Source organism: Pundamilia nyererei, unplaced genomic scaffold (genome assembly GCF_000239375.1).
Source record: "Pundamilia nyererei isolate P.nyererei 1_Seehausen unplaced genomic scaffold, PunNye1.0 scaffold00179, whole genome shotgun sequence".
NCBI lineage: Eukaryota > Metazoa > Chordata > Actinopteri > Cichliformes > Cichlidae > Pundamilia > Pundamilia nyererei.
The window spans coordinates 636,958-647,662 of NW_005187580.1; the positions used below are offsets into that span (position 1 = coordinate 636,958).

The following is a 10,705-nucleotide window of genomic DNA, read 5'->3' on the forward strand; positions in this document are numbered from 1 at the left end:
TAGAAACGCCCCTGTTTCTAGGTTACTTTCCTCTACTTCACTTTGAATGCACAGCTTTTAATTTCACTCTTTGATACTTTGACTTGCGGAAAGATTATTACCTCTAATTATTTAAATAAAACAATTGAAATAAAAAAAGTACACTTGTTTTAGTCAGATTACAGGCAGAAAGATATTTGGCTCGACCCAGGCAGTCAACCTTGGTTATAAAGCCTCACCACTGACAGCCCAAGCAGCCAGTCTGCTTCGGGGAGGCGGTTTCTGAGTCCCAGAGGCGTCCAATCGGATTCCTGGGTCTGCTATCGATTCCAATTTGTCTGAGGCAAAGTTTTTGCGTCCGTCGCTCCTCGATACTAGACCTGCCTACTGAGGGCTGAATGCTCCTGCTTGGGGAAAAAAATAGAGCAGATAGAAGAAGAAGAAAAGAGGCAGAGTTGGAGGGAGAGAGAGAAAAAGAGAGCGAGAGAGGGAAGCCGGGGGTGGACCGTTAATTTCATCCACACACCGTCTTGAATGCGTGGAGGAGAGTAGACTGAGCTGCTGTAAAAAAACATCACCTCGCCGAGGACCGGAGGACTTACGAGACAAGCAGAGAGCGTCTATATATAAAGCTTTATATATACACATGTATAATATGGAACACTATGATGAAGAAAATGACTATATGCAACAAGAAGATGACTGGGATCGGGATCTCCTCTTGGATCCTGCATGGGAGAAGCAGCAGAGAAAGGTAAGGGCTTTGACTTCCTTCTGTCTCCCGTGCGGAAGTGGGATTGTTGCCTGTGATAATAATTAGGCTCTAATAACACAGCTCATTAATATTATCGCCACACATCCGCTTGGATGTGCACTTGGCGACTTTGGCTCCAGATCGATCCGTTACTGGAGCCAGCAGACAACCAACGGCAGCCCCAAAAACCAGCTGGCAGTGGCTTGCTTTAATTATCAGGCTCATTATCGCGGCCAAAATCACCTGTGCGGCTTCTTTGGGTACTTTTAAAAACGGCTCCAAAACTTTTCTCGTCTACAGATCTCGGAGAGACTTGCGGATATCCCGCAGAGCTGTAGACGTATAGCGACCGTGTGTAGGAACAGCACTTTACGTGAAGCAGGAGGGAAAGCGTATGAGGAGGGACAATTAGAAGGCGGACGGGACGGCCACTTTTTCAGCGCAACAGATGTCAGCCATGCGCTTGACTGCATATGGTGTGTACCTGGCCCCTCCTGTCATCTGGCTTATGATGCGACGTGGATTAGGCCATGATTAACAACCCGGGGATGGAGTGTATTTGTGTGAGAAGGGGGGTAAACTCACCATAATTCCCTCCGACTCCCCTTTATTTAGCCATTTTACGCGCGGATTCTACGTATTTTCTAGCGCCACTAACAAAGGAGTACTTGTTTCTAGTTAGGAAGTTGTTTGCGGTGTTATTACCAGTGATAGAAAGTTAGCCATTTGACTTCTGACACTACTTTTCTTCCCCTTTGAGTGATTATGAGCGCTGTAACCCGAACTGCACACGGTTTATATTTTCAATAAAGAGCTTTAAGACGTCTTAACAAGTCCGGATCTTCTACACGCGTCTCCCAGCTGCTGCTCGTTTTCCAAATGGAATATGAATGGTCTGTTTCGAGAATGGGTGCTACTTTTCCCCTCCCTGTTCCCCATACTTGTCCTCTGCTTTGAAAAAGGGGGAAGAAAAACGCTGTGGAATCTGAGTAAGCTGTGGTTTGGTTTGGGCTGGGCTTGGATGGGAGCAAGCGTGCCCAAAAATGGTAATAATCGGCCCCTCTCGCTGCTGTTGGAAAACTTCTCCCCGAGTTTCTTTCTTGCTCTACGAAGCTCTCGGCTTCTGGTTTCCTGGATTATGTCATCGGCAGGCTGCTACCGGTCGAGAGCAGATAAAGGGGAAGTAAAGGAAAGGTATGCGGGGTTGATGTCAGGTGTGAACAGTAGACCGAAGTGCTTCGAACATCAGTAGGTAATTGTCTCCTGCTGGTGCTCCTTTAGGGGCTTTTGGTATATAAAGGTCATCATGCAACAAACGGGCAAGTTTCACCTGGCTGTTTTGTTCTGCCCATATCGCAAACAAGTCAGAATTTGTGGTGAAACACTTGCCTGTGATAACCTGCACATTCCTGTGCCTGCATGGCCCTCATTGATCTAATCATCCAGCAGAGAGCAAGGATATTTATTCATGTAAACTTCCCCTTGTCTGACAGAGCACTGATGATGGGTTATGTTGAGGTCTGACCAGACACAATTGCAGACTGAGAGGGATCACAGCAGCCCCCACCTTCCTCTGCAGGCCTGCACCTCTGTCCTTTGCCCCAAGGAGGGCATGGATAACTGTCACACGCGTGCACACTTCTCCGTGTGCATGTGTGCACGCAGCACTGAAAAATTCCTCACAAGCTTCAGCAATCAGCTCTACTGCTGATGTACAGATAACCAGGAAGCCTTTCAGTCTTTCAGTCTCTCCCTCATAACTTGCTTCAACATCTAAGATGTTGGTCACTGTACTTAAACATAAAATGAAACGATAGCTGATTATTTGAAGGTTTTTGCTGTTGTAGAATATAACTGGAGCTATCTAAACTCACTGTTGTTTGGATACTGATACAGACCACCAAGATGTGATAATTAGGTGGATAATAATTTACAACGAAAATTAATTCTCTTTGGGTCCAAGTGGCCATATGTGTCCATGCTGGGTGTCTCTTTACTGTTCAAGTGTCTTTTAAACTTTTTAACAGTACAAAAGTACAAAAAAAGAGCACATTACACAGGTGAGGGCTTTTTTTCCAGGCTCTTTTGCAATTCACTAACACACACACACACAAAAGCCTGGCGTGTCTGAGAGTGCTTAAAATATTTGGAGTCCGATACAAGTCTTAACCTGACTCCCACGCACAAAGATATCTTCTAATCTTGAAATCCTAATGTCTTTGCATACCCAGGTGTCTGCTGCCCTCTGCCAAAGGTTACATGAAGCTCACATATTGTCACCTTTATCACATGATACATTCCTTAGTGATCACTCTGAGTGAACTTTATCGTCGCGCTCCTTTAATTTTTGGTCATTTTGTTTTTCTGTAGCTGGAAGGTGGAGTTCAGGTGTTAACTGCTCCAGCTAATTTGTCCAGGTTTGCCCTTATAAGGGTATGAGCTGCAGCACGTTCCACCAGATCTGCCTGTAAACCTCCCGCCTCCTACTTCCCATCTCACACACCCCTAAACTCTGTGTTCCCAACCCACACCCACATTCCCCTGGCCAGACTCTACAAGCCAGGTCACAGATCAGAGTCTCTGATCTCACGATTTGTTCACCTTCGCCAATAAAGTGGAGACAGACGCAGAGCATACCTGTTCTCTGAGGCAAAGAGCAGAAAAGTGGTGTGTCTCTTTAATTTGTGGTGACTGCCGGCAGCAGAATCAGCGTGCTGATCAATAGATTTCTCTGAATTGTGATGTCAGAGAGTTCATGTGCTTTGTGGCCAGGAAGGCTTTGCAGAGGCTTGCCTGTCTGTGTGATGCATATGTGGGAAGTGTCTGTAAAGCGAATCAGTCACCACTGTGATCAATCAGCACTGGGCGTGGCTGTCACAGGCAGCAGACTTCCCAATTCGGCACCCTGACCAACATCCACGTACAGTCACTCAACCTCTTCTGGAAGAAGTAGCACGATTAATTTGATAAGCAATAATTTCAATAACTGAAGTAAAAATTTCAAAGATTTTCCCATGTGGCGATCTGCTGAGTGATTTCCTTCACCATACATGGATATTTTAGTTCTGTAAATAAGCAAGTCTGCTGGCTGCTCGTGTCCTAAAAAACATCAAGTTTCATCACTCAGGAAACTGACTCAACACATGAATGACGGTGTGACGTTTTACTTCTAGTAAGAAAACCTTTAAGAGATGAGTGTTTTGTTCCACACTGGCAGCTGTTTGCTACATTGCATAATAGGATGTGTAATGTCAGCTCTGGCCACCTCTCAAAATGCTTCCTGTCATCAAATTCCTCTGTTCCCATGATGCACCTTTCCAAACCCTGTTTTTTTTTTTCTTTCTTTCTTTTTTTTTTTTAAACAAAAGGAGAAGAGTGTCAGATCGTTGGTGACAAAGCGGTGGATGTCAAAAGAGTAAAAAAACCCTCCAGCCACCCACCTTCCTCTCTGTCTCTGTCTCCCAGGCAGCTCTGCTCTCCACACTGATCAAGGCGTCAAGTGCTGAAATGTTGCTCCTCTTCACTACATAAAACATGAGCAGGCTGAAGAGTGTGTCACATTTATTTTCCATTTTCAGTAAACTGCCCGTCTGTGTCATGTGATGTTTTCCTTGCTGCGGCCTGTCATTGAGCCCTGATGACCACTGCCACCAAGGACTGCACTCAATCATATGATTAAACTCACATGTGCTTATCATCATTTGTGTACATAGCGCTTGAATGATATTTTGAGCCAGTAAAATGTCATTTTGTCAGTGACCTTATGAGAGAAACAGTTATAAGTCTTATAATAGCAGTTAAATGAAACACACGATAGGACTGAGATATGCAGAAAATATGAACAACAAAAGAGAAAATGCTTTTTTTTTTTTTTTTTAAACTTGTGAGGGTCAGTTTGGGAACATAAATTTACACATGTGAATTTAGTTTGTTTAAATATACAATACAATCTAATAATATGGATAATATTTGCACTATTTCCGGTCTACAAACAGAAACAAACACACACAGTCAATGGGAAGAGTTGTTGCTCAGCCAGCTTTGAGGTAAAACATTCCCAGCATGTGCTTTGCACAATGTGCAATAGTCAAAGTTATAGTGTTAAAATATGTCCACAGTCATGGTTTAACATGTGAACAAATTCAGGTTATCCGCTTCCTCGGGGTGAGACAGGCTACAAAAAAATACAAGCAAAGACATTTTCTTGGTTTATCCTAAACCGTTTCCAAGTTTGGAAGATGAATTTGTGTTAATGTTCTTTATATCTTCCTAGGAAAATGGGAAACCTTTATTAATATGTATGTAAACATGGATTTAAATACAGAATATAAGGTAAAAACAGAGTTTTAAGCACTAATGAGCTTGAAAGTCAGTATTTGGTATGGCGATCTTTATTCTTCACGCAGCCTGAACTTTCTTAGGAAAGTTTTCTTCCCTTGATGATTCTGATTACGAGACTGGACGTCAGTGGAAAAAGCAGCCAAAGACCTTCAGAAAGCCTGGAGAGCTATTGCCAAGGTTAAGAAGACGAGATGTGACATGTTGCTGGGATGTGTTAGCCACTCTCCCATTTCTGTGATGTATCTTTATATTTAGAGGACTTTGAAAAAAAACCAAACAAACAAAAAAAAAAACGATTGCGAGACTGTGAAGTCCCGGTCGGTTCTCCGATGCGGCCTTTATCTGATTCAGAGATGCTTCAGGGAAGTGAGCAACCTTTTGTCTGTTTGTCAGCAGGAGGCGGTTCAGCATCCTTTTCTCAGTCACTTAGTCATCTGTCAGGGTGGCTGCAGCTCCCTGTGAAGCACTAAAAAGTCTCAAAATTCAATATGTGAGTGAAAGATATCTTATTAGAAGACTCAGGAACTCCCAGGTGGATCCTACTGTTGTGGTTACTGCCGCCAGACTATAAATCCCAACAGGGGCTCCCAGGAGAAGCAGTCATGATACCCCGGTCACGGCTCTCAGGGCTCTGTCTCGTTTTCTGTATTGATGGGGTCACATGCTGACACCCAGGCTGAGAGCGCACGGGATCATCCACTCTCCCCATCATAGGAAGTTTTATGTGCGTGCTCCTAGCTCAGCTGGAGGGGTGTGCTCAGAGGAGTTGTGCAAATTTTATATTCCAGATATTAAAGAGCAGATGTTTTATCTTGAATTGAAATGCAGTGGTTTAATGACACAGACGTGTTTATAATTTTGACTGAAATAGATTTTTATTCATGAAAGAAGCATTTACTGTCAACCTGTTGAATGCCATATGCGCGTTCCCATGGAAAAACTGAATGTCTTCCATGTTTCTTCCAGTTTTCTCATTTGGGATTCAAACCAAAAACAAGATTCCTGCCATGAAACTGCTTCCTTTCTTCTTTTGTAAAATCTTCCTGTAAACTGATCCGGCGTGAACGCGATGTGGGTTTGATGGAGTCGGTTTCATAATTAGCTGAAACATCTTGTTATCTGCTGCTAATGAGAAGCTTTCAGTCTGGAGGAAACCCTCTCCTCTTTATGGCCTGAAGCTTTTGGTGGATGTACGGTGTGTCAGAAGACTGACCTGTGTCTAATGACTCTTACATAACCCCACTCTGCGTCTCAAGAAGGTGTTTTATTCTGCTGGGGCTTTAGTTGGAGGACTGGTGTCACTGTTTGCCCAGGAAATGTCAAATTGAAGGAGCTGTTTTTACTTTAATTGCTTCTTATGTGATGTTCCCTTACTGAGTTCATAATTTTTGGAGGAACTACTGGATGCACTGGCACACAGTTGGACATTAATGGTTCTCAGATGTAACTCAATGAGTTTTCATGATTCCCAGCTATGCTATGAAGTAGGTATTGTCTGTATCTTGTGAGTCTGTGTGTGTTTGTCTTCAGGGGAAAATTGAGACCTGGCGACACCTTCTTTCTTCAACCGCACAGGCTTTTTTGAATTTATATTGACTGGATTTGTCAAGGAAATAACACTGCAACTGTGCAAGGTAAAGGCATGAAACTTTGTTAGTTCAAAGTAAAGAGTGCTGGAATCAGAGGGGCAAATGTCAGTTCCCACTTTATGTCTAGTTTCCTTATGAAGTGCAGGAGTATTTTCTCAGAACTCACTGGCATTGTGGTGGGATCTTTTTTTCTGGCATGAGTGTGCTTTAGGTCCCTGCATTTGGAGCATTGCTTAGTGTTTAGTTTTTTTTCACCTGAATTTTTCCTTGGATACAGATTTTTCCTGATCAGATGCTGCTGGAAGAATTAGTTTAAACTTGAATATCTGAATAGCCATGTGCAGCACTGTGGATGTATCTCCTCTGTGTGTGTGTTACCATGCAGTGAGAGCCAGCGACTGAGAAAGTTGTTCCCAGCTGTCTGAAGAAAGAAGGTCAGACCGCTGCACAACTTCTCGTCCGTTCTTGGCCTGCAAAAACATTTCCATGCTGTCGGGGAAATTCTCATTGCTGAACAGTTTCTCCTTTATTTGTTTCAGGAAGGTGCATGCTAATCTATCCTCATCCAGCTGAACAGTACATCTTAGTTTGTAAGAATCCACTGTTTGAAAAGTCAAATGTGAGCAATTACCAGGCTCTTATCTGAGCAGCTCCCAAAGGCCCAGGCCCTGATGCAAATTCTTGACTTTTCTCTAGCTCCAAATTTAGAAACGTTGTATATAGAAGTCAACCCCAAGCCCTCGGTCATTAAAACAGTTTCAAGACCCATTGTGCAGTGAATTTTAATTACTTAATTACTTCGGAGTCGGGGCGGTCTGCCTCCCCCCACCGCAGGGAAAAGGGTAACACCACCTGGGTCTGGGTGCAGTTCCCCCTCCAGGGGCAAGGGTACCTAGACCCGGTTTGTAGAGTACGCTTGGGGAGTGTGATCGTGTGTACAGCGTCTCTTTATGTCTGTCTCCACGTTGGTTGAGTGTGGAGTAAGTGCAAATGAGAGCATGAGGGTGGGAATGGATGTTTGTGTCTGTGTGTGCCTGTATTTCTGTGTCTATATGTCAGGTTGGGTGTCAGGCGCCACCTCTCTGGGGACATCTCAGGCCCTCCAAGGTATGGAGGCCTATCTCCCCCCACCACCACTTCCCCTGCCGGTGGCGGACTCCCTCAGGTGTCGGTGCGTTGGTGGTTCTTTGTGTCTGGGGATGGGCGTCCAGGTACACACCGGCTCACTCCTTGGCGGCCGCTTATCGGGGCCTGGAGCCTGGGGCTCGCTCGGGCCACTTCGGAGGTGGGGTGCCCCCGGCCTCTCGGCCTGGGGCTCGGTCACTCAGGCACGGCTGGCTGCCGGCGGAGCTCACGGGCGCGTCACTGCAACTCCCCCTGGCTTCTGCTCCGCGGCTGCTGAGTGAGCCCTCATCTGGGACTCTCCTCAGCTCTTTCTGGGACAGTGGCGCGGCTGCCCCTCTGTTGGTCTTCCTTGGTCTCTTGTGTTCTGGGGGCCTCTGGATGTCTGGAGTTTTGATCTCCTCCATACCTGCTTCATGCCCTGGAGGACGGGGCTGTGGCCCCCCCACACCCTCTAGCAGATCATTACATGAAGGAACCTTTTAAAAAACAAAAAACAAACGCGTCCATGCTCACAGGTGTACACACGGGTGATCACACCCACAAACTACACCCTTTTTGGCTCCTACCTCAAAGCACACTGTGTTCTGTTGATCTTATGTGCTGCACAATAATGTTTAATATTTAGTATTTACTGTCATATTCCCATATATCATTGTGATGTTGTTTATTCTATTACTCTTGTTCTCTTCTGCTTGCTTTCTTTTTTCTTTCTCAGCAGGTGATCCAGGTGATTGATATATGCATTTTTTTTTTCTCTGCCCGTTCTGTTGGTTTTTGTTTTTTGCCCTTCTCCCCCGTCCCTCTTCTCAGCTGTTTCTCTTTCCCTCTTTCTTTCTCCCCTTCTTTCCCCCAGTCAAGTCTGTCCCGTATTCAGTAAGTGAAAATAAAATAAACAATAAAAGGTGAATCAAATGGACCATTACGGCAAAGCTGGGATGGTCAATTTGGTAAAGTAAATCCGTTGGGCATCTTTCTTTGCCTTTAGACAACAATTCTGATGGCAAAAGAGCCAAACAGGACAGGCAAAAAAAAAAAGAAAAAAAAAAAGAATTTTAATTACTTAGTTTCACGGGTTTGGATACGTTTGACTGCTTTGCTTCATTTGAAGTTTCATGAATGACAATTAATGCTGCATAGACTGCAGTTTGTTGTTATGTGTACGTTATTGTAGCCTCTTTGAGACCCCAGACTTTTTAGATTCTGCATTAACTCTGAGCTTTGGGGTCAAGGTGCTTTCCTGTGGAGACGACACTGCCGATCCCAAAAAAATAAATCTGCTCAATACCCAATATGCAACCATGTGTGGATCCACTGCACACTTATGGTCACATGTTTTCAATACCGTACGACCCAGAGGGGCGTTTATAGGTGATCTGTCTGCATGTTTCCAAGAATTTTTTTCATGCACCACATGGGAAGGATGTAGTCGAGTCTTTCTTCCGCTAATGCTATTAATCACACCACATGCATTCTCAAGTGCATGTGCTGACTGCTTTGAAGCCAGGAGGGGGTTTGTACTGTACTCAGAAGGTCTGTGCACATGCTAGTGTATTAGCTTTAAGCCTCCTCATGGGAGCAGCTGTAGTGCGTTTCCTATACAGAAAAAAAAGGGGAAAAAAAAAGCTTTGAGTAAACAGACACCATGGTAAAAACAGGGCGCAGGCACACCTTTCCATTCATTCATCTGTGTGGGTGTAGCTCAGGGGCAGAGAAAGGAGAGCATGGGGGGGAGGAGGCAGTGAGTGGAAGAAGAGACTCGGACAGAGGAGCTTTCAGGGCTCGGGACAAAGAGAGTGTGTTCAAGAGGCCGTCTATTGTCACATTGTCAACCTGGATTCAATAATTCATCATCATCAGCAAGGTTAGAGTTTGAGCTATCAAATGACTTCCCTCTTCAGGTGCTTTAGCTTAGCATAAACACTGGAAACTGGGGAGACGGCTAACCTACACCGATTAATAAAAGAGAAGATTTGTTTCTATTCCTCAGTTTTTGTAGAAGGAAAAAAAGATGGTATGGTACAGTCACATGGGTCCAGAGACTGGTCAGTGACCACCTGCTAACCACCAGTTATGAGGGCAAAAATTAGTATTCCCCAACTGGTTGCCGACAGTCGCTGTGGAAAGCTTCATTCATCCAGTCCTAGAGCAACTGCAAAAAGTGTCACACCCTCATTGTGAAAGATTTTGCCCAGCGATGTCCAGCAACTGCTTGACAACTGGTTGGGAAATACATGTTTTTCCTGAGAGAAATGTGGTTGCCAAGCAATCTCTAACTAAGCTAACCAAGCTACTTTTTTATTTTTTTTATTTTTATTTTTTACATTTAATAGACAGACATGTAAGGCATATAAACCTCCTCATTACATCTATACCAGATAGCAGGTAACCTTGTTTTCCGGAATTTGCTTTTGAGTTCTTCATTTAACATTGAAAGAAATGGTAAAACAGGACTCATAGCACTTAATGACCAGCTGCAAAGTTTCCAGACTGAGGGGAAAAAACAGGAAGGACATTCCTAATTAGCAAACTAGCTAAGAACATGGTCAAATTAAATGGATTTCCAGGAAGCAGTTTGCCACCCTTTTTACAGAAAATAATCCTACACCCAGAATATGGAGGCCTAGTAACTATAATATTCCTGAATTCCAGAGTCTGATCTTACACTTACACTTCCTATTCCAGATACTTTTTTTTTCTTTATCAAAAATCTGCTTTTGCTGATCACTTCCCACATGATGTAAAATTGTTTCTTGGATGGCTTAACTGATTTTGGAAGCTCACTGACAAAGTGGATGTGAAAAACTCATCAGATATAGGGTTAAAAACAATCACTACAAACATCATTCCATAACATCAGCTTGAAACATCTTATCCATCATATTATATTTTCTTTTTCCTTCCTTTCATCCGTTTCTCT

The 10,705-nt window shown here is 43.9% G+C and overlaps 1 protein-coding gene across 1 annotated transcript in view; it reads left to right on the forward strand.

Annotated features, from left to right (window-relative positions):
- Nucleotides 1–329: 329 nt before the first annotated feature.
- actn1 (actinin, alpha 1) overlaps nucleotides 330–10,705 on the forward strand; it is a 58,454-nt gene continuing 48,078 nt past the window's right edge. Inside the window, exon 1 of the mRNA XM_005746560.2 lies at nucleotides 330–733. Within this exon, the coding sequence (XP_005746617.1) occupies nucleotides 626–733 (108 nt within the window). The 5' untranslated portion in view covers nucleotides 330–625. The remainder of the gene's footprint in view (nucleotides 734–10,705) is intronic.